This window comes from Corapipo altera, unplaced genomic scaffold (genome assembly GCF_003945725.1).
Source record: "Corapipo altera isolate COAL_440 unplaced genomic scaffold, ASM394572v1 343, whole genome shotgun sequence".
Taxonomy (NCBI): domain Eukaryota; kingdom Metazoa; phylum Chordata; class Aves; order Passeriformes; family Pipridae; genus Corapipo; species Corapipo altera.
Genome location: NW_020884913.1, coordinates 6,000,359 through 6,023,631, shown reverse-complemented (window position 1 = coordinate 6,023,631; position 23,273 = coordinate 6,000,359). Strand labels below are relative to the sequence as shown.

The following is a 23,273-nucleotide window of genomic DNA, read 5'->3' as shown; positions in this document are numbered from 1 at the left end:
CCTTGACTAAATTACATCCTGTGCTCTTATCTCTTGAAAGTTTTAAGTGGACTGAGAGGGAAGAGGAAGAGACAGGCTATATCCCTGAGCACCTCCTGATCCTTTCTCGTACCCAGCACTGTATTTATTATTCCATTATCCTTCCCATCTCCTTCTACCCACTTGTTCTCTTACCATCCAAGAACACAAAGGCAAGAGAAAAAATCCCCCAAATCACCAATATTTCTGCCAAGCAGGAACTTAAGCAACCCAGTGGCAAGCCAAATTCAGCTGCATTAGATATGTGCCAAGCACCCCCAAGAATGCTGTGCTCTTATCTGGGACACTGACAGGTTTGCAAGGGTCTGTGCTGCCTTTCTGACATTTTCAGAAGCCCATTTTCAAGTCTCCTGTAGATGTCTGGACTTAGTACCAAGCATAAGCACACAACCCTCAGGAAACATGAATGAGTATGCTGAGAGATTCTTTGATGGCCCAAACCTCTCCTGTTATGTACATCAGACAAAAATGCCCAAAAATGTCAGAAGTGTTAAATAGTACGTTTTAAGAATTTGCAGAATCATCAGTGAGTTTGCTTTCACCAGAAGCAAGTTTGTTCTTTAATTTGCATCCTTTAAGCCTGCCCCACTTGCAAGAGGCTAAATCAAGCCAGTCCTATCAGGCCCCACTGTGTTTTCCCCTGGCTCCCATCGCCCACACTCGTTCCACCACAGCCGCTCCAGCAAGTCTGGTCCCCACATCCCCAGGCCACAGCCAAGACATCAGAAAGCCCAGAGCTACACCAAGCAAAAGCAAACACGTTCACCAACACATCAGAGCCACACCTCACTGCCCAGGGGATATGAATTCTGCTTACTGATGAGTTACTGTGCACCTACACCCCCTGCTCCATCATTAACAAGCTGAAGACATCAACACAGCTTTTCATTAACTCAAACTCCTTTCAACCCTTCAGAAAACAAAGGGATGACCGACTCCTCCTACAGTGCTTGTTCATATTTGCTCAGTTTGCTGTTGAAAACCGAGGCAAGCAGCAACAACTTGACCAAAGTTTGGCAGGTGTGAGATTTAAGAAGTCCTGTTCAAACCTCTGAGTATCTACTGAAGATCCAGAATGCAGGACAGCCTAAAAAACCCAATCACCCAAAAAGAACTGCTCTGCACTCCCTTAGGCTAAATTAAGCCTGAGACACACGTTGAATACAATGAACCAATTAAAAAGACAGCATCTAAAAAAAAAATAAAATCTAGAGATCTAATCTTATACACTATGTTGAATGAAATGGAGAATCACCAAGTGGAAAAATAAGGTACAATAAATACTGCACAGTTTGGTTATAAAAGCGAAGAAATATTTACGTGTGGATGAAAGATTTGCAAAGGAATTCCAAAGCATTTAAACAATGGAAAATTTGGAAGGTAACTGAATTTCAAATAGGGAAGTTGCCTAAATTTGCCATATTTAGGCAAAGGTGATCTTTTTAGATTTTTGATCTTTTATAGATTATATCACCAATACCCATCACATCATGTATCAGTATCTCACACGAAGAGCACAAAATCAAGCAGGTAAATGGTTCCAAGCAGGGGGAAATCTCTCTATCAGAGTAAATATACAAAATTAGTAGAGATTTCAAGTATCCCAGAGCTAAAGGCAAAATTTAATGGGTTCATTTCCATATGAATTCTGAAAACCTTGTTATTTTTTTCAATAAATTAAGACTTCACTAGCAGCACCTATACTGTAAAATTTTCACAAGCACAACCTCTGAAAATCTGTGTGGAAGCACCTCTGAATTTACTTTTGCAGCCAGCCCCTTGCTACTTGCACAAAGTCAGCTTGGACACATTATTTATGCTGGAAATTCTCTCTACCATCATGGAAATACAACACTCAGGGCAAATCCCACAATGTTCTGTGTTATTTTTTTTTCTCCAGTCATTTTACCCCATCTAGCATTACATGATGATCTCTAAGAATAGCTTGACTGAGTTTAAAAAAAAAAAAAAAAGGCAGCACTGTACTTTATCATGCACTCAGCAAGTTGATTTTCTGGCTGCCATCTCTTTTGCAGCCTTGATCTCACAAGATCAACTGTTTAAGGGCCTAAAGCCAGAGGGCCTTGCTCCAGCAGACCCACTGAGAGGAGTCAAGGGATGCCGTGGTGGTTCAGAGCCAAGCTGGAAGAAGACTGAAAGACAAAGACAAGCAGGAGGCAGACTCCTTTCCCCTGATCTGGAGACTAATAAAGAGCACACTCTGAAGAGTGTGCTATGGGCAAAGTCAAATTAATTAAAAAAAAAATAAAATATCAAAAACCAACGAGAACCCCACCACCACCTTTTTAAGCTTCTAACTGACCACTAACATAAATCACAATTTCTGTGCCTCTAAGAACAATTGTGCACATCAGCTCACTGATAGCCAATAACAGTTATGATATTACTATTCCTGTGTGAGTTCAGGAAAAGGTTTTTCATTGTTTCCACTTTCCCAAGACAAATGCATTTTTCAAGCCCTGGACAAGGTGACGCTGCCTGCAAGAGCCTGACTGATAAGCACCCAGACTGCTGGTTTTCATGTATCATAATCAGTTAAAGAAGAACAAGCTGAAGGGGAGTGTGTGTGTACATGAATAAGGAAGATGCTGCATTCTGGCCTAAGCTTTCACCTCACTGAGGTGAAATTCAGACCATCTTTCCAGTCCTAGAGTGTTTCCATACAGTTCATAAAAACCAGTGCCTGCTCAGGTTCCATGGAAAATAAAAACAACCAAACACAATCCTCACAGCATGGAACAGAGACTAAAGGAAGGAAGCAAAACAATATGAATCTGAGACTGATGAATTCCAGTTTGGAAAGGCTTGCCCAGAACAGCTTTATTTAATGGAAAGAATGGACTGACTTATAACAATGCTCGCTAAGTCCTTCCTGAAACGAGATCCATAAATCCAGTGCAACGCTCACATCCAATGTAACTGTTGGCATTAACTGTCACCACAAGGCACAAATTCAACCATCAAATTCTGGTTGCATATGTCAGTGCAGGTGCACTTCAAACTGCAACAGGAAGGCAGAAAAGATACGAAACCAGCCCCTGATGCTTTAACTAAGATGCAAATTGTAGGAAGTGGGGAAGTTGATGCCAGATTTGCCATTGCTTAATTGCCTTCCCAGACTTGCAGCCAACTGAGACCTCCAAAATGAAAAACTTCATTTTTCACTGACTTCCAGTTAATATTAAAAAAAAAAAAAACACCCTAGCCCAGAAGCTTCCACAGTACCAACCCCTCAACATTTTCTCTTTTTTTCAGAGAACTCTCTCGTGTTGCAGAAATTCTTCTCTCTCCCAACTACTTCACCTGATTGCTTGCACATAAAGTAATTTAACATCAATTTAAACTGCCACCCACAAAATTTATAGATCAGTCACACTGTTGTCAAGCAGTGGATTAGTTTGAAGATATTATTGCAGGGAAATTTCCAGTACAGTCCTTCCACCAGTAGCCAGTGGACCTGCTGCTGCAACAGCTGTTACAGTGGATTTCTCTCATCTGAGCAAGCACCAGCAATAAGCTTTTGTAATTTCCCCCCCTCTCTACAATTCAGAATATCTCTTGTAGTCCCAACACATCAACAGCCTCATTTGGCTGAGCATGATGGAAAAAAACTATAACTTAGCATAAAGTGTTAGAAGCTGACAGAGAAGATGGTCTTGCCAGAGCAAGCAGGTGGAATGTCTACACACAGGCAGCAAGAGAAAGACAACTCCAAACCCTGGATCATGTGGTTTTTTATTATCCTTTCTTTTCCTTTTTAAAGGAACATGATATCAATTATGTTCTTGCTTTTTCTACAAAGATCAGAAGTGCTAATGGGAAGAGAACACCAAGAACTTCTCATTTAATATTAAAAGTGCATGACAACCACAGTTTCATTTCTTGCTCACCAGATCTGCCTGATGTTGGTGTGCAACCAGGCTGAAGGCAAACAGGGTGCATGTCAAGTGCATTTAGAGTCTGGGGAAGAGAAGGCAAGGGAACAGGAGTACAGTGCTTTTATTTCTCCTCCCCTCATTTTTTTCTTGTATTGTGAGAGAGAAGAATCCCAAGAGAAAGCTTGAAACAAGCACATTTCCTACAGCCATATCCTGTTTGCCAGCTCTGATACATAGCTCCAGGCAAAGTGCCCAGTACAGGGTAAGAAATTTAACTCAGAAAAACCTGTAGAGACCATGATCTAGATACCAATAAAAGCACAGGACCTCAGAAATAAGCCACCATCAGAAAAAAATTATACATCCGACCCCTAGTGACACTTTGTACAGGCTTTACAAATCTACCTACTTTGAGATTCCATTGCCACAGACAAATAGGGAAGGAAGAACAAGTCATGAAAGAGTCAACTCCTGAGACATTCCTCAAGCATCTTATCAAAATAAAGAACTTGTGTAGCTGGCACTGCCTTTTACTTTTCCAGCTAAATGAAGTCAAAAAATCCACATTCATTAATGAAATGAAAAAACCACTGAAAAATCCCAACCTGGCAAAACATTTCAGTGAGAAAATGCTTTAGAAGGGAAGCATTCATAGAATAAAGCCTTTAAATAGCTTCTTTGAAACTTGACTCCATTCACCTGACATATGCTATCTCAATATTTGACAAAGATTATTTGTTAGGAGTAATTTCCAGTCAAGGAACTGCGTGCCAGAGCTTTTGCTTTCCATGTGGAGGTGGAGTCAATAACATCTGCCTTATGATGGACCCTGCTCCCAAATCCACCTGCACAGCCCACGGGAGCACAAGAGCTGCAGCCCAGAGCACAGCTCTCAGCAGGCTCCCCTGAAGCCACCATGGTAGAGGTGCCTCGCCCTGCAGAGCCTACAAATTCTGCTTCCAAGTCACTTTTGCTTCCTACAGGGAAACAGGAATTCAGGGGTGAAGTATCAGCACCACCACCATGTGACAGGGCGGAGGTGTCAAGCTACTTGGATGATTTTATTTTTTTACAGCTTGCTGCAGTGCAGGATCGAGCAGAAGGGAAAGCTGGGCTGGGAAAAATCTGAAGCCTCACAGCAGCAAAGGAAGGGCTCAGGAGAGCTGACAAAATTAACTTCTTGCACAAGCTTTCTTCCCTAGTACATAGTACTAAAAATTCTTCACGCTTTGGAAGCAAGGAGTAAGAGCAAGTAACCTCACTGGGACATGCTCTCGTCTGTGAATGGATCCCACAGAGTTTTTACAGATTTTGCTCCTTCTGTACCCAGAACAGGGCAGCTGGAAGAAGCTATTTTCAGATATTCGTTGGTATTTGAGGCAATCCTCCATCTGTGCTGACTGCTCAGACTCTCACTGTGACATGCACCGACAGGCACACTCAGAACAGCCCCTTTCAGCACAGCAGACAGAAATCATTGCAACCACACAACTGCACTTGGAGAACTCAGACCTTTATCAGGTGAAATGTGTGAGGGGAAGCAGCTCCAGAAAGGACTTTTCTTCAAGTCTAAAGACAAACAGAAAAAGCCTGGCTCTTCCTCTGGAGAGAGGCAAGCCACACCTGTGTCAGTAATCCCTGGTATTTAGCACTGCAGGGAGTGAAGACTCTGCCACAACATGTATGCCCGGCGGGGAGGAAGGAACAAGCATGTCCACGGACATGTCTCATCTTCCAAACAGCTCCAGAGCTGGATGGAAGCCAGGAGCTCTACATTAGGTATTCCAGCTTCAGAGACCAACAATGCTGGGATCTGTCTCCCTCTCAGACAGAGCTGGAGACAGCAGTACATGTGGCAAGGGGGCAAAATCATTCAAGATGCCAAATGCTATTTTTTTTATCATGCATGCAAAACAACCTTAACTGCCCCTGATATTCTCTGGCAATAACTGAAGTTTACCTAGTTAAAAATGGTAACCAGGTATCAGCTGGTTTCATGCCTGGGCACTCACTGTAGCACTGCAGAGAACAGCACTTACAGCTGAGTTACCTCTACTACACTGCCAAACTCCCTGGTTCTCTCCACAGAGCTCTGAAAATCCATGTGTGAAGCCTAAAACGAGGGGAAAATACAAAGAGTTGGAAGCACAGTTGGCATTTTACACAATTATATTAAAAGGAATTTAAAACACAGCAAAAGATGAATCTGAGACTGCAGTGCTTATCATTGGCACCTTCAGGCTGTGCTCCCAGGCAAAGGAATGAGTGAGGAAACAAACCACTGGAGATCTAACCTTGGCCCCAGCCCTGGAACCTGCACAGTTCATGCTTTCAAAGTGTTTACAAAAAGGTATGCTCACAGCTATGCATAATAAAGGCCATTTTAATGATACAACCTTTCCCAAGCATACTTTTCCCCTTCTTTGGAGCAAAATAATTATACCTGAGATGAAAGTTAATGAGTAGGCTCAAGCATTTTTTGAGAACCTGGCTTGACAAATGTATGTTGAATTCAGAAAAAATTAATATGCCTTATCAAAATAGGACTTAATTTCATGGATTACATTACTGCACACACACCCATTTACGGGTTCTTAGCACTTACCACTTTTATTTAAAATCAAGATAATTTTGGTATTTAAACAAACGGGCTAATGGGCAGGCAAGATAAAATAAAACCACTGCAGTCAGAAGCCTCTAAGTATTAGCACACACCTACGCATCATAACACAGTAAAATTACCTTACAGGTATGCTGGATCAATAAAAGCCAAGCATAATAAAGAGTTGATGCTTATCAAGAGGTGGTACTCAGACATGCTTAGAAAATTTGACAGCCTTCTGCTAGATCCCAGTTTGGTTGCCTCAAGGATGCAGAGGGGACCCTTAAAACAAAACCAGAAATGGAAAACATTGAAGTAGCCACCTGCTTTGAAAAACTGCTGCCATGTGTCAGGCATTCACTTGCCAAGGGAGTGGCAAATTTCTTAGCCTTCCTGCACTGGCTGGTCCTGATACCACAATCAAGGCTCAAGAGTTAATGATTTCCCTCTGTGGAAGCTCCAGGAGCCAAAGCTGCAGGGCTGGGCTCTGGCCTTGATCAACACTTGCAACCTGCTATTCATCCAGCCCTACAATGTGAAGCACAGAACCCCTCAGGTGACGCTTGGAGCACAAGGTCAGTGTTTTGTTTAAGGTTGATTTTCCTTCTTCCTGCAGGGCTGGTCCACTTAGGGAGCTCTGAAGGCTTGTATCTTGTTACTGCATCAGGGCTGTAACCAGAGCCAGCTGCTGGCCACAGCCCAAACAACCTGCACTGGCTGCACACTCTGTTAACCCTCCTCATTCCAAACCAGCACTGCCAGCAGAACACCAAACTTCAGATCCACTTCCACAACATCCTTCATTCTGTACCCACAGCTCCATCATCTGGGGAAAGGACACAAAACTCATCCAGGCTGTGGGATTCCATCTTTTGAACACCATGCCTTTGCCAACAGCTTCCGTTGACAGGTTTTTATCTCTTCTAAGCAGAAGGCTTTGTTTCTAAAGTGCTTTTAAGGCACATGCTTATTTACAATTGGTGACTGCTCAGGTAAAAGCAGGGAACCCTAAAGGGATCCTGGTCATTAACAAACACATCCTGTCCCAGAGCCTGAGCACATCCATCCAGAGTGAATTTTGGAAGAGCAATTAAGTTCTACCTAGATTTGAATCTCTAGTCTTCCATGAGTGCCTGCAGCACTTCAAAATGCAGGTACAGGATGCAATATATCTGAATTTGCTGCTTAAAGGGGAGAATTCTGCTTTTTGCTGCAAGCACACAGTGTTTGGGAATAATTCACAGATGCTCAGTAACAGTGAATTGTGAATTCCAGAAGTCTGCTCTGGAAGAATGCTTTCAGATGGCTGATGAAGCTCAAATATTCTCCTATTCCTGGCACACACCTTCCCCCAAACAGGTGCATAGAAAGTTCTCCACCATCTCACCGAGAGCAGACAGAAAACAGCAGTCTGACATCACAACGCTGGAACTTAAAAGGCTTATAGTGACTTGCTCCTTGGCAAAAAAATAACCCACAGGAAAGCTGCAGCCCCAAGAAGCCCTTTTTATTGGCTTTCCCTCTGGTGAGGAACAAGGGCTGTACAGACAGACAGGTGCACCTTCACCGAGGCCAATAAGGGCAAACACCCTGGAATCAAGATAAAAAACTGAGATAAACTCCACAGGAGGGGTAAAAGTATCTTCCCAGTGGGGTTTTTTGAGACAGGCTACAAATTCCACTCTTCCCATCATCACTTTACCAAACAGTTTTTATATCATTCCCCACTTTCTGTGTCCTCAGTCTATACCCACAACTGACACCAACTGGACCTTCTGGAGGTTTTGTGTCTGGTACCATCCAAGTGCAGGATGAGGCCAAATCAGAGGATGCACCAGCAACAAGGGAACTCCTCCACACAACCTGGATCAGGTGTCCTGGTCAATTATTCCACATATAATCTCAAAGTTGCTCATTCACAATATGTACAGTACGTTCAAAGAAGCAAAACACCAGCAAAAAAAAAAAAAGCTGAATGTGTATTCAGGGCTTGAAATGACTACAATTAACTGATGAATTGCAAAATTTTTTTCTCATTCATGCATTTTAAAGGATTCAGACCCTGGAAAAGCCCTAACCACATATTAAGGGCCTGGGATATCTATTTGAACATGTTTCCAGATCTCTGGTGTCTCCACGAAACTGATAAGAGCAACCACAACTACAGCACTCTGCTGGGACAAAATAAAGTTACCCAAAAGTGTCAGCAAGTTATAACCAAGGGCCTCACTTTTTGCTGCACTTTGGATTTACAGTAACTACAACACTTGCAAGTTGTCATAGATATTGCAAGCTCAAAGACACAAGGAAGACCGAGGAGAACACTGCCACTTGGTGGAAAAAGGGGATAGGAAACATTTGCAACTGCTCCAAGTAAAACTGATTTTACAAAGATGTTCCATCTCCCCCCCCATCCCAAGTGAATTTCTTAACAGCATGGCTGGTACAACTCCACCAGTGTCCCTGGAATGCCTCACACACCCACACCTGCTCTGCTACAGCCACCTCTCCCCAAGTGCCAGCTGCCTGTTTAGCTAGAATTCAAAAAAAAATACCCCAAAAGGGTACCCCAGAGGAGACAATTCCCTTTTTTACTTATGTATAAAGACATCTATTAAGGATGATATGGAAGTCTGAAACTGCTGAGTTTCAAACTCAGTTCAGATTTGCCTCCCTGCTACTCTTCTCAAATCCTCACCTTTCACACCACGCTGGGATGGCAGAAATGACATTATACCTTTCTTTTTATTTATTTTTACTTATTTATTAAATTAAATATACATTTTCAGTTCTTGCAGAGTCTACCCAACACATCAAATGCCTTTTTTTTTCCCCCAGTGTTTCTTTGCTTGCCCACTGAAGCTGAAATGCTGCTCTGTGGCCACGTGGAGCTCTTCTCCAGAAGCACAAAATGCACCTGGACAGCAGCACATACAACTCACTGAAACCAAGAGGCTTTTTTAAAAAGCCAACATGAAATGACAGCAAGATATTAAAGCAGCAGCCACCCAATTCAGTGGTAAGATTTCTGAAATGCATCATCACTCAGACAAGAGCTACTACAGTCCCAATTTCATTATTTCTCCCTCTGCCAGATCTATTCTCCATTGCCCTGAAGTCCTACAGCACTTCTCTAAAAGTGAAATGAGACTCTTTCTACAGGGCCCTACAATAGAGGTTGTGGTGATGTACAGCAAATTTATCTTTTAAGGAAAACCTGTATTTTTCTTTCACAGCACACATCTGAATCCAGCAGTTTTTACAGAAACATCTTGCTAGCATGTTTACAAGGGCCAAAAATGTTGAAGCAGAAAAAGGATAAAAGTGGGAGATTACCTTTTCCTGTTTTCCAAAAAAAAAAAAAAAATATTTTTCTTGCCACAGAAAGGGAAACAGTGTATTCCATTTCCAATGGATGCCAAAGGCACTGGTGATATTTCACACACTGAGACTTTACCAGCTGCAGTGCAGCTGCCAAGATTTTCAACTGCAGAAACCTGGAAGAAGGTGCTGCTATAAAACTAACTCAAGTAGAACAGCTAAACATATTCATTTGCCTTGATTTTATCCTATCAAAGCTCTGTGGTAAATCAAATGCTCTACAGAATTTCACTTTACAGCACAGTCCTCTGGCTTTTGTAGCAGAGTTTAGAGACTGTCTGCATCCTTGAGGAAGCTGCTGGATAAAATAAATGCCCTTGCAATTGTTAATCACTCAGTATCCCACAAGACTGCTTGTATTGAGCTCACATAAAAATTTAAGCACTCTATAAAGTTTCATATGGATTTGGTCTTTTGTCTTCCAGCTTTTAGCCTGACCTATGTTCCTGTGTGCTGTTAAACACCTGCTGCTCAGCAGAAATAAGGTGTAAACCCAAGGCAAAGATGATTTCAACTATTTTTGATAGCTATCACCTGGGGATCTTATTTCATTTCTTAAAATTTTAAATACAACCTTTACAAAACTGCTTCATTGAGAAGAACAGAGTTAAGGACAGAGACAACTGAATTGATTTTGATATATTTTATGACTTTTAAGAGCATAAGATTAATTATTCATTAAGTTGTTCTAAATGAAACATTCCAACTAAAACTGCTCATAACAGAATTCTGTAAGCTCTGTACTGAATGCTACATCTCCCAGATCACTGCAAGACAGCTGAGCTGCTGTGAGACAACCTACCTCAGATCTAGAGCACGAGAGGACTAAATTCGTGAATGCAGAACTCGCTTATGATCAGTCTGTTAACTACCTTTGGCAGAAGCCAGAACTAAAATTAAAAAATCATGTTAAAGCTACAAAAGCAAAGTGTGGAACTATCTGCAGGACACAAACAAACACCAAGCCATGCTGTTAAGACTTATTCCTCTTGTACTGAACTTCCCCCCCCACCACACCACCACACTTTCAAATACCTTTAGGTCACCAGCCTCAGGTTTTTCAGTCTCTGAATCGTCATCTTCCTACAAGACAAGAATTTACAGGATTAAGCTTAAAGAGCAGGCCTGGCAAGTAACTGCACTTACAGCAAAGGGCTCATGTTCAGCAGCCCAGCAGAAGTCCAAGCCCCTTTCCAGGGAAGGTAGTTTTACCCCACCCACTCGTGACCAGCGAACAAGTCCTACAGTCAAAGGAAGAAGTGTTTGTTTGGTTTGAGGGGAGTTTGTAGGAAAAAACATCACTGAGAAGCAGATGTCCCCTGCAAAACTCATGCAGCTCCAGAATGCTCAGAACCAGACAATAGGAAGCAACAGAACTGGGGAAAAAAAAGCATTTGTCATTTGGTAACTCTGGTCCCTTCCAGTGGCAGACTCAGGTGGTGTTCCAGTTCAGCAGTACCCACAGAAAAAGCAGCATTTGCAAGACCTGTGATACTCTCAAGCATCAGCAACACACACAGGACACACGGCTGGCCTGCCACCAAACCACACGTGCAGGCTTGGAGAGCACCAAGTTCCAAGGATCTGGTGATCCAGCAGACACCACATCTTCCCTGTGAGCGTGGAGCTCCCGTGGCCTCGCTTGCTGATGACATGAACCTCCACAGAAGGGAACTACTGACAAACTGCAGTGTTTTAGGGAACAGACTCCATTTTTTTTTTTTCTAGCCAGAAATAAAACAAAGAACTGGGCAAATTTCTGCCCTGTGAGAGCTTAAAACACTGAACACAGCCTCGTGTGAAAATCTACACCATGTGAGAAATAAGCTCCAGGTTTGGTCCCCTTGCTGTCCCACTGCTCTGGGAGCTCCCTCACTGGGGATCCTACAGGCACCTGCCTTTCCAGACAAATACATAGTCTGGGTTCAAAAGAAGTTTGAGGAGCAGAAATTGTTTCTCACGTTCAAACAACTCAGCAGAATGTTTTTTTCCTTGAAACTTTGCCACAAATTTCAACCTTGGCCCTAAAACAAGAACTTGGTGTTTCAGCTTCAAAAGGAAAACAAAGAAATGCAAGTGAAAGGAAGAGTTTACAAGAAACCACCTTAGAGTGTTAGTACACAAGAAAGTTCTCCCAAGGCAGGCTAGAGACTGACCACACAATAATGTCAATAAGTTTTAATTGCCTGAGTTAAGATGCCTCTGCCACAAAAGTGAGACATCAAACTCCTTCACTTCAGTTACTCTTCAGCTTCTTTCTGAAAGATGCACATTGGACAATAATTCAGTCTTAACTGTCAAAGTTTAATTACAGTGAGTCTGTAACTAGAAAAGAACTGTAGTACTAAGTAACTTGGTGTTTATCACAAGTGAGGTTTCACTTCCCTCCACAGTCCCACCTATATTACACTGATAAAAGTAATTTTCATCAAAGTAATACTGAGTTGAATGATTCGTGTTGTGGACAGGTAACTGAAACAGCTCTCCTAACCTAGCAGGGGGTATCACTAAAACAACATTAACAAACAAAGCAGAAGCACTGAGAACTGCTTTTGGAAAAAAAAAAGGCTTTTCAGTCACTATTAAGGTTGATAAAATAAGCACTGAGTTTAGATCAAAGCCCAACCTGAGTCCAACTCATCCTGCTTTCTAAAGACAACTCATAACCAATATGAGCCACTGGCACAGCAATGGCAAGGAAGTTTTCAACTCTGCTCAGAGAATATTTAATGCAAAAAAACCCAGGCATTGCTCTTCTGCAACAAAGCTGGACAGAAAGCACCCCGTGTAACCTGCAGTGTAACCACAATTCCATGGCTGACACCAGAGTAACTAATGGATTGTCATCACTTGAACAGCAACCTACACCTCCCAGATGATGGCACAGCTGCAACCTGCACTAAAAACTGTGTGTGCAACAAAGCTGCTCCACGTACAAGCCATTTACAGTGCTCACTAAACACAGCTCATCACACCCAGGGCTTTCTCTGAACTAAAGAGACCTCAGTGAAGGAGGCTCTATGAGCGCTGGATATAAAAAGAAGAATCCCTAAAGCAGTAAAGAAGCTTCACTGCTTTGCTAAGCCAGATGCCAGGGGCAACAGAACAAAACTAAAAGCAAGAACGAGACACTGACAAATTTCTTGGCTGCTCCTTGGGCAAACAGATGGCAGGAACAGTGAGTGTCTCCTCAGAGTCTGATCTAACACACACAGAGTAGAGCTCGGTGAGGAAAGGTTGTAGAAACACCCCTGAGCTTTTTTGCTATGGGTAGAAGAAAGAACTAGAACAGGAACAAGATAACACTTGTAGCGGTAAGAAAAAGTCTGGTGAGAAAGAAAGCAGACAAATTCCCCCTTTTCCCCCCAAACTTCTTGTTTCTCTCCCATAGACAGAGGACAGAACTACAGATCCTTTCGTGTGTTACAGCTGCACCCCCAGGCTGTGAGTCCACGCCCTGTCTCACCACACATCAGTTATCCCAGTGTTCAGGTGAGGCCAGACACGTGCCATGCACCTGAGACAGACAAAAGCCACTCACATGGACACAGGACACTCACACCAAGGTAACCTGATGCAGTGAATGGACTGAGTTATGCACAAAATAATAACTTAAGACATCGCAGAACTTTATTCTTTTTAATCCACCAGCTGACAGTGTGGTCCTCTTGAAAGGTTTTCATACATGCCAACTATGCTTAAGGAATAATTTCGATTTGGTGTGGCTGTAACAGCCTTTTTCCCACAAAAGAGTCAAATGACACCAACACAGTCACGAGCAACACGAGCTGTGCCAAGCTGCAGAGGGGCTCCAAGGCAAATGCTTTGCACTTGAAAACAACGTGAACAGGAGCATTTGGAAAGCGCTGAAACCCACACCAGGAGTCACATATTCTGGGTTCCATCACAGGTCACTACTCGGGGGCTTTTTTTTTTTTTTTTTTTTGGAGAGAGAGTAAAGCCTCTGCAACGTGTGCGAGGGGTCACGGGAGGTACTTACTGACTGCCTGCTGTTCTCATCGTCCTCCTCTTCGTACCCTTCCTCGTCCCCATCCACGCGGGTGAAGTCATCTTCTCCGTACCCAACTGAGACCAGGCCTCCTTTCTCACCTGAAGAAGAAAAAAGGTAAATCACGAGGCAAAAGAGGAGGTGGCAGCGAACGGCGGCGAGTGGCGCCTTCCCCCCACAATGGGGAGGGCGCCGGGCCGGGGTGGGCCGCGCGCGGGGGGAACCCTGGCGCCCTGGCCCGCCAGCTGCCCTGGGCCCCCTGCCCGCCCTCACCCGCAGGCGCTCCCCCGTCGCTCCCCGCCGTGCCGGCCTCACTGTCCGACTCCGGGTCCGAGTCCTCGGCGTAAACCGCCAGCGAGGACAGGACGCTGCGCTTCGCCGCCGCCATCTTCCGCCCCACCCGCGGGGGCGCTTCCGGCGCGCCGCGATGACGCGAGGGGCGGTCGCCATGGCAACACCGCCCTTCTTCCGCCCGCACCCGTCTCCGGGGGCACCGGGCAGGCTCCGCGCTCACGGGCAGGGGGAGAAACCGCTCATCCAGGCGGAGTGGGGGCTTTAGGGGAGGGGGGAGGGGGGGTGGAATAAAAGGGGCACGGGCTGGTTGTTGTGGGTGCGGGCCTTTTAAGAGAAGCTCGTGACGTCATCTCGTGGCGCCGCGACAGCACCTGCCGGGTTGTGAGCGAGTGTGAGCGTGCGGAGCGGGGCTGGGACGGGGCGGGGGCGGGACACGGGGGAAGGGCACAGCCCCTGTGAAGGGGGTGGGTGGGAAAGACCCGCCTTGCCCCCCGTGTCAGGTGCAGGCGGGTTTGAGGGGCAGCGAATCACCCCCGCTCTGCTGTGCCCGACCCGTGCCCCGTGGGGACCCAGAGCAAACCATATTGGGGTACCCTTCAGTGAGGGGCCTGGGTGAGCACCCCGGGAGGCCCCAGAGAAGGGGGGAGCGTGGCGGGGCAGCCCCGGGGGAGGCGGTGCAGGCGGCGGTGGGACGGGGCAGGGAAAGGTGGCAGCGCTCGGACGAGCTCTGGTTCCTCTCGCAGCGTCCCCAGGATGAGCAGGGAGGCTCCCCCGGGCCTGGAGGGCAGGGTGAGGAAAACACTGCGGAAGGTCTTCGGGTTCGAGTCCTTCAAGACTCCCCTGCAGGAAAGCGCGACCATGACTGTGGCGAGAGGTGAGGCCCGGCATCGGAGAGGTGTGGAGCACGGCTGCTTGTCCTTCTTCCCGTGGAGGTGACAGTGCAGGAGCTGGGATTGTGCCTGTTGTGAGGAGACTAATCTAAGCAGGATCACCTGGCTCTCCAAGCTCTCCTCTGCTCTGATGTGGTTTTGGTGGCACAGGAACACGAGCATGTGCTGTGCACAAGCTCTGCCTCTTCTCCTTTCACTGGTTTCTTAACACCACTGTTGCATCAACCAGGAAATAGGAAACTTAAGGTGCACCTGCCAGCACGTTCACGGTCAGATGAGGTCAAAACTCTTCACATTTATACCTTTTCAGAGTAAAAGTACCCTCATGTTAGAGACAATACCAGTAGAAGACTTGATGTCCTGACATGGTTGATCTCTGTTCTCTGAACCACGAGGCCGTTGTCAGAAATGTGGGTTTGCTGGTGTTAATGTACCTCCCGACACCCTGCTGGGGGTGGGACAGGCAGCTCACACAGACAAACTGCCAGCTCCCCCAGCAGCTCTTACAGTGTGAGTCACAACAGTGCCCAATTCAGGGTATAATCACAGTTTTCACTGATCACCATTCGCTGTTGACAACAGAGCAGCCAACAGCAGAGTTCTGTGTGCAGGGTGTCCCTGCCTGTTAACATGGTGTCACTAGCACCTCCCTGCCTTCAGGTGGATGCTGGTCAGTGCAGTGACAGTCACTCAGTGTGTGAGATTATCTGTGTGGTTGAGATTTCCAAACCCTTTGTATGAGGGACCTTTCTGGGAAGAGGATTTATAAAGGTCTGTCACGGGGCTGGTAATCTGGTAATTGAAAGTCTGTAAAAATGAATTGAAGCAGCTCCTCTGGAAGAGATTCAGCACGAATAACTTGTTTAACTTCTCTTTATCTTGGTTTCTGTGTAACTTCTGGCACTTTTGTACAGCTGTTTCTAAATGTTTGCAAAGCAATCAGAGATTCTTTGAAGGAAAGCGCTGCAGGTGTGCAAAGTATTGCTGTGCTTTTAGAACCTAAAATGGAGTGTCTTTTGTTGATTATGCCACACACTACATGCACACACATTCTGTTCTCACACACTACAAGCCCTTCTGTCCAAGCCCTCCACTCTGAGCCCTGGGAACTCCCCACCACTCAGTGGCCTTGAGCTTTCTCCTGTTGTTTTTGCAGGTGAGAAGGATGTCTTTGTGTGCATGCCCACAGGGGCAGGGAAATCCCTGTGCTACCAGCTTCCTGCAGTTCTGGCAGTGGGCATCACCATTGTCATTTCACCTCTGATTGCACTGATTCAGGTAACTGTCTCCTGTTAGCTGTGGAAAAGCAGCCAGGGAAGGGGGTCGGGAAACTGGAAGCACGGCTGCCTCTTGTCTTCCTGCTCATGAGTCTGCAATTCACCTACCTCTGGATGCTCTTGATGTCTCAGTGTTTTCCTTACCCTGGTGATAGATGAGGAGAGCAGAGTATCTCTGGTATGATGCTTTACAGTTCTCTAAAAGGATGGGTTTTTCCTTTAATAATAACATGATGGCTTTTATAACTCAGCCTTCCTCCCTTTTCTCCACTTGTCTGTCACCTCCTGGGTGTTAGAGAGGAGCAGCATAGCAGAGTAACGCAAATGGACCAAAAGATGGATCTTTCTTGGTGCTGGTGTCTTTCTTTATTTCCACTTGCTTTTCATTTAGTTTTAGTTTTGTATTTGCTCTAGGATCAAGTGGATCACCTGCTGGCTCTGAAGATCAAAGCCTGCTCTCTGAACTCCAAGCTGTCTGCCCAGGAGAAGAAGACCATCCTAGCTGACTTAGCAAGTGAGAAGCCCCAAGTAAAGCTCCTGTACATCACCCCAGAGATGGCAGCTGCCTCTTCCTTCCAGCCAACACTGAACTCTCTGGTGTCCAGGAACCTCCTGTCCTACCTGATCATAGATGAGGCTCATTGTGTGTCCCAGTGGGGACACGATTTCCGACCCGACTACCTGCGCCTGGGCGCTCTGCGCACCCGCATCCCCGGCACACCGTGTGTTGCCCTGACTGCCACTGCCACCAGGCAGGTCCAGGAGGACATCGTGGCAGCTCTCAAGCTAAAGCAGCCACTTTCCACGTTTAAGACTCCTTGCTTCAGATCCAACTTGTTCTATGATGTGCAGTTCAAAGAGCTCTTGGCTGATCCTTACGCCAACTTGAAGGATTTCTGTCTGAAGGCGCTCGAAGTAAAGGACACCACTGGGGTAGGTTTTACCTTTAGGGAAGGAGGCTAAACTGGACAAAATCTGTCTGAATGGTCACTGATATTCCAGTGGTTGGTATGGCCCTGCCAGGTCTGTGGCAGGGAAAGAGGAGGTCCCAAGAAGGAAAGTGATAATGTATATTTTCTAAGTCCTCTAAAAGTGCTCATGTATGTTTTTTAGTTCCTCTAAAACAGGTAGAATGTGAAGGTTGTGATCCTTTCTGAGGTGAGAAACCATGTTCTACAAAGTAACATCCAGAAAACAGTCCACTGAGCACCCTCCAGGTAGCCTGGAGAGGACAGCAGACACAGGGCAGCCAAAGAGAAGATCAGCACTAAGAGGGATGTGGTGTCACATTTGCAGACAGCATTAATGTGATAAAATTAAATAAATTAATTAATTTTAAAAATTAACCAGGAAGAATTTCTTCACAGAAGAGGTTGTCAGGCATTGGAGCAGACTGTCTGGGGATGTGGTGGAGTCACCATCCCTGGAGGTACCCAAGAAAGGACTGGACATGGCACTCAGTGCTCTAGTCTAGTTGACAAGGTGGTGACCAGTCAAAGGTTGGACTTGAGGATCTTGGTCTTCTCCAACCTAAATGATTCTGTGATTCTGTGTCCTCAGGGGTTGCTCTAAGTGAACATAAATTAGGAACATGGAACGAGCATTTCCGCCTTGGTTTGTCACACCCTGGGTGATCATTGTATGTTTGCTTGTGCTCTGCTCTTCCAGTGTGGTGAGGGTGAACAGAAGCATTTGAAATGTGTTTAATTTCCTGCTCTAACATTAATTCCCAGAATAACTCAGCAGCTCAGCTGTAACCTCTGCACCTGAGTGCATTTGTACAGCAGAGTGAGATGCTTCTTGCCTGGGACTGTATATACAGCTTTGTTGATTGGCTTCAGTGTCATGGACTTTGTTTCCAGGTGTACTCAGGCTGTGGGATCGTGTACTGCAGGATGAGGGATGTGTGTGACCAGCTGGCCATTGAACTGAGCTGCCGAGGGGTGAAAGCCAAGGCCTATCATGCAGGTACTGCTGCATCTCTCAGGAGCTGGAACAACTGAACTGTGTCACCTCTCAGGCCTGGGTTGGGGCTGCCTAGAAAAAAGCTTTCTAGGCATGGTCCTGCACTGTGTCTGATGCTCACATGTCAGGTCTGTGAGATAAGTGCAGGGCCTTCACCAGAATGGCATTCCCCTCTCTCCAGAACTTTTGGATCTTGCATGGCCTAAATATAACAACTGCTTTTATCCCAGGGGAGAGGAACTAAGTATTCCTTTTTGGAATAGAAACAGCTGCTGCTGACTTCTGCTTGGTCACAGGCCAGGCCAGTTTAAACATGTGCAGGAAGGAGTGTGTACATCAGTTTTAGTGAGGCTTGCAGTGAGGGAATGGAGGAGGAGAAAATCCTCGTTTCTTTCTGTTTGTTTGTTTCTTTTTGTTTTGGGGGGTTTGTTTGTTTAGGGTTTTTGTTTTATTTTGGGGGCTTTGTGTTGTTGATTCCTTCCCTCTCTTTCCCTTCCCAGGACTCAAGCCAGCTGACAGGACTTCCATCCAGAATGAATGGATGGAGGAGAAGATCCCTGTTATTGTTGCAACCATCAGCTTTGGAATGGGAGTAGACAAAGCAAACGTCAGGTGTGTGAGGCTGAGTGTTGGGCACCACCAGAGACTGAAACCTGAGCAGCGGGAAGGAAAAGTCTCAGTCTCTCTGTTACCTGATACACCTGACTCAAATGCCTGAGGAACACTTGCTAAAACCCACAAAACCAGAGCTGGGAGGTTTTAGCTTAGAAGCAGCAACAACAAACCTGGAAGGGCTTTGTAAAGAAGTCAAACACAAGGCAGCAGAGCTCCTCTTTGCCAGTCATCCCCAAAATTAAGAAAATTGGAGGAATGCTTGTTTTCTGCCACACCCCCCCAGGGTTTCAGAGAGAGCCATCTCAAGGCACTCACAGCTGCCTCTTTCACTTCCCTTAGTGAAACAGTTGCCGTTAAAAAGCAGTGGGAAGAAAATCTGCACTTAAAATAATTCATGCACCCTCTACTAAAGTAGCCAGAGCCAGCCTTTTTTTGGAGATCTCTCTCCTCTTGCAATGCAAGGGGAAAAAATAGCAGTTCACAAATGGCAATAACCATATAAAAATACAGCTCTAGTCCAAGGCCAGAACTTTGCACATGGTTTCAATTCCTGCTCCTCTGGGATTTCTGTCACCATAAGGGCTCTGTGTTAGAATTCCTGCCCTGCAGTATAGCTGTGCTGAGTGAGTATTGGGATCACTTCATGGAGGGATCGTTCAGGTGCAGCTCAGACAACACCCACAACAGACTTGATCTTTACTCTAAAATCCACATAAAGCAGTTTCTGTGAACACTCTGGGAGAGGGGCAGGACATCACTGAGACAATCCCATCAGTTCACAACTGTGCCATCCCTCTGTCTGTGTTACTGCTGCTGAAAACAGTGACAGACCACTTTACTCCTTGATGTATATCACCCAACAGAGAAATGAGAAGTCTCCTAGGACAGCAGCATGAGTTAAGGACCTGCTGAAGCCACTCTCCCCTGTTCAGTTGTCATTAAAAAAAGCAAAGAGTAACTGAAATGTTAGAGATTGATCAATGGCTGATTGAGAGTGAAATACAGCTGAAACACACTTGTAATCTGGTTGGTTTCCAAGGAATGGAGTTAAAATGACTATAGTAATTTATGTTTTTAAAATAGTTTAAAGGACATTATACCAAAGTTAACAAGGCACTGCTGCCTGGCCTCTGCTCTGTGCTGGCAGATTTATGAGTATTTGTGCATATGTTATCAAGTAAGATCAGGTCTGACAACTTTTGGAGGTGACTCTTTTGGGCAAAAGGGAAAACAGAGGTGGTGTCTCTTTCGGATGGAATCTGCTTCTCTCTCTTCACTGTTAATTCGGTTTTGCTTAAGATTATTTATCAATTTCTTCAGTAAACTTCCTGATGGGCATTAAATATGTGGGGCTCTGATGGTTCCTGCTTGGCCTGTTCCTGGAGTGTTTGTGTTTGAAGAAACATGTTTGCTTGCTTTTGTCATTTAATCTTCAGCTACACCCATATGCATCATACCTGCCCTTGGGACATGCTGGCTTTGAGGCAGACTGGTATTTAAAAAATTGGCAGTGTTACTGTTCTGTAAAATCCTCTCAAAGCAGGTATAAGCTGAATTGCTGAATAGTCAGGTACTGGCAGGTTTAAAGCAGTCTTGCAGTGGTGTGTTGAAAACCTTCCTTCAGAGATTACATAAAATGTAGTAATGATTCTATAGTCATATTTGCTGGCTAGGAAGGGTGCCTTCATCTGCAAGTGAGCACAGTGAGACAGAGTTTCCCATGCAGACTTTGGCAAAGAAATGTCTTTTGAAAATCAAGTATTTAAAAATGTGTTTTGTAATGGTGAAATTGTGTTCCACAAAAAAACCCCTTTTTAATTAATGCTGTGTTTTATGGTAAAATCTCCCAAACTCCTTAATCCAATGTCTTTATTCTCTGTCTTCATAGCTGTACAGTTGTTTGCATGTTTGAGATATTCATGTGCTCATTCTTTTCCATCCATTTGGCATGTCATCCTGCTCACCTGTTGTCCAGATGCATTTTTTTTCCCTGTGTGTTAAGAGGACTTAAACTTCTGTGTGCAAAATCCCTTGCTGTGCTCAGTTCTCTCTGTCTTTTATGCTTTTGTTGCCCTACTTTTTACTGCTGTTGGTGCCCACAAACACTACAAACATGAGAAATGCTCTTGAGAAACCTGCAGCCTCGTGTTTCCTGTTTTATCCTGTGCAGGTTTGTTGCCCACTGGAATATTGCCAAGTCAATGGCTGGATATTACCAAGAGTCTGGCAGAGCTGGGAGGGATGGGAAGCCATCCTGCTGCCGCCTCTATTACTCAAGGAATGACCGGGATCAAGTCAGCTTCCTGATTAAGAAGGAGCTCTCCAACATCCAGGTGAGAGCTGCAGAAGAGTACCCACCTGCCCAGATATTCAGCCTTTGCTCTAGTCTGGTTTCCCTGCAGTAAACTCTGAATAATCAAAGAGGAAATGAGGTTTTCTGGGTCTAGAACTTCTGGAGCCCTGTTTCAAGGGACAGCAGAAGGGAGTGAAGCAGGAAGGGAAAGGGCTGCCAGACCCAGCTCTGTATGAGAGATGTGGGTGAGCAGAAATCTGGAGCAGAGACAGGGAGGTGTCTGTACCTGTTTGCCATATTGATCAGAAGGGTTGGATTTGGTCATTGCTAGAGTTACTTTACCTGTTTATATTTAAATTGAAGACTATAGTTCCTGTTCCCATCTATTTTCAGGAAAAAAAAGGCACCTTAAAAGAATCTGACAAAGCTGTGATGAAAGCTTTTGATGCCATTGTGAACTTCTGCGAGGAGCTGGGGTGAGTGCACTTCTTTCAAACACTGATGTTAATGTTAGGGAAACCATGCCCTGTCCCTTCCAGGGAACTGTTATGGTTGAGATTGATCCTGCATGTCCAGGAAAAAAAAAAAACTGAATTAATTGCTTGATATTTTGCTGTCTGGGCTGAGGAAGGTGTCCCTGAGAGTTCTCTCATCACTCCCACCTCTGAGTTAAGTGAGATGTTGGTCTTGGAGCCTCACCAAGTGACATGGGGATGTTAAACTATAACTCCTCTGGTGATGTATTTTACAATGTTCTATCTTTGATGATGGGTTGACTTAGTTGCAATTGCTTTTGTTTTGACTCTCTCCTCCTTCACTACATCACCTCTCTCCTAAGGGGACACACAGACAGCCTAATCAGCATGGGATGGAAGTATTTAGATTTAATGTTTCTGTAAATCTCAGGGGCTCTCCCCTGCAAAGTACTGGGTATCTGTGATTCTCATTGACCTTACAGGTGCTTAGAATGTTTTAGAAACAGGCTTAAATTATGGATGTGCCCAACCTAAATGGAGACTAGCAACCACAACGTGCATTGTTCAGGTTTAGTGCATGCCTTGTAAGCTGTAATTGTACTAATTGCTGTTTTATGCTGGATAAGACATCAAAGCTGTAATTTTGTCAGGAAGAGAGCAGTGTGTGTTCACTAACTGGAAATGGTCTTCATGTGTCTTGCTTACAAGTTCTGCATTTCATTTCACTTTTCACACCTGAGTCTAGGACAACTTTTTCAGCATGAATGTAATGTGCTTTTTTTCTGATGCCTTGGTGAGCGTGTTGTCACATTTGTCCTTGTTGTCATGCTTGGTAAAGAAATCCTGTTTTTTATGGGATAGTCCTTTTTGTACTGAAATATGACATGACACTTGGGCACTTGAAGGAGCATGTCTTTACCTAAAGTTGAGGTGATGCTATGAAGTAGCTTCTAGGAGGCTTCTTGCTCTAAGAATTTGATCCACTTGGCTGAGTAGGTCTCCTCCTTCTGCTGTGTGTTACCAGCTCAGTGATCAGAGGGCTGTTTGTGTCTGGGGTTTGTAATCATGGAATGGTTTGGGTTGGAAGGACCTTAAAGACCACTCAGTTCCACCCACCTGCCATAGGCAGGGACACCTTCCACTACACCAGGTTGCTCCAAGCCTCATCCAACCTGGCCTTGAACACTTCCAGGGACTGGGCAGCCACAGCTTCTGTGGGCAACCTGTGCCAGGGCCTCAGAATAATAATCTGAGTATCACTGATCTAATTAGAAATCACGTCTCCCATACTTTTTCTTCCCACCCCTAGCTTGGTCCATTCTTCCTGCTGTATAACATGCCATGTGCATCCCCATGACACATATTGCAGCACCACTGACTGACCTCCCTGCTCATAACTGTGCAGGGCAGTGAGGTGATATGGAAAGAAATGCCACATTGCATTTCTTTTTTACATATTGAATTAATACAGTTCTATTTACCATCCAAACAGTGAAAGCAAACCTTAAACTCTGACCTTGCAAGGTTATAAAT

At 45.0% G+C, this 23,273-nt stretch overlaps 2 protein-coding genes across 5 annotated transcripts in view; one reads left to right on the top strand and one right to left on the bottom strand.

Moving 5' to 3' along the window:
* Positions 1–14,355, bottom strand: part of SAP30BP (SAP30 binding protein) — a 30,038-nt gene extending 15,683 nt beyond the window's left edge. The window contains exons 1-3 of one of the 2 annotated variants that reach the window (XM_027654271.1): positions 14,204–14,355; positions 13,922–14,031; positions 10,957–11,004 (exon numbers count right to left, since the gene is read on the bottom strand). In XM_027654271.1, the coding sequence (XP_027510072.1) occupies positions 10,957–11,004; positions 13,922–14,031; positions 14,204–14,318 (273 nt within the window). In that variant the 5' untranslated portion in view covers positions 14,319–14,355. The remainder of the gene's footprint in view (positions 1–10,956; positions 11,005–13,921; positions 14,032–14,203) is intronic. The other variant, XM_027654270.1, reaches the window with a different exon arrangement.
* Positions 14,356–14,512: 157 nt separating this feature from the next.
* RECQL5 (RecQ like helicase 5) overlaps positions 14,513–23,273 on the top strand; it is a 37,131-nt gene continuing 28,370 nt past the window's right edge. The window contains exons 1-9 of one of the 3 annotated variants that reach the window (XM_027654265.1): positions 14,513–14,615; positions 14,968–15,098; positions 16,271–16,392; positions 16,806–17,324; positions 18,254–18,359; positions 18,857–18,968; positions 21,142–21,304; positions 21,658–21,740; positions 23,050–23,248. In XM_027654265.1, coding sequence (XP_027510066.1) covers positions 14,978–15,098; positions 16,271–16,392; positions 16,806–17,324; positions 18,254–18,359; positions 18,857–18,968; positions 21,142–21,304; positions 21,658–21,740; positions 23,050–23,122 — 1,299 coding nt within the window. In that variant the 5' untranslated portion in view covers positions 14,513–14,615; positions 14,968–14,977 and the 3' untranslated portion in view covers positions 23,123–23,248. Of the gene's footprint in view, positions 14,616–14,696; positions 14,837–14,967; positions 15,099–16,270; positions 16,393–16,805; positions 17,325–18,253; positions 18,360–18,856; positions 18,969–21,141; positions 21,305–21,657; positions 21,741–23,049; positions 23,249–23,273 lie in introns of those variants that run through there. The other 2 variants (XM_027654263.1, XM_027654264.1) reach the window with 2 other exon arrangements.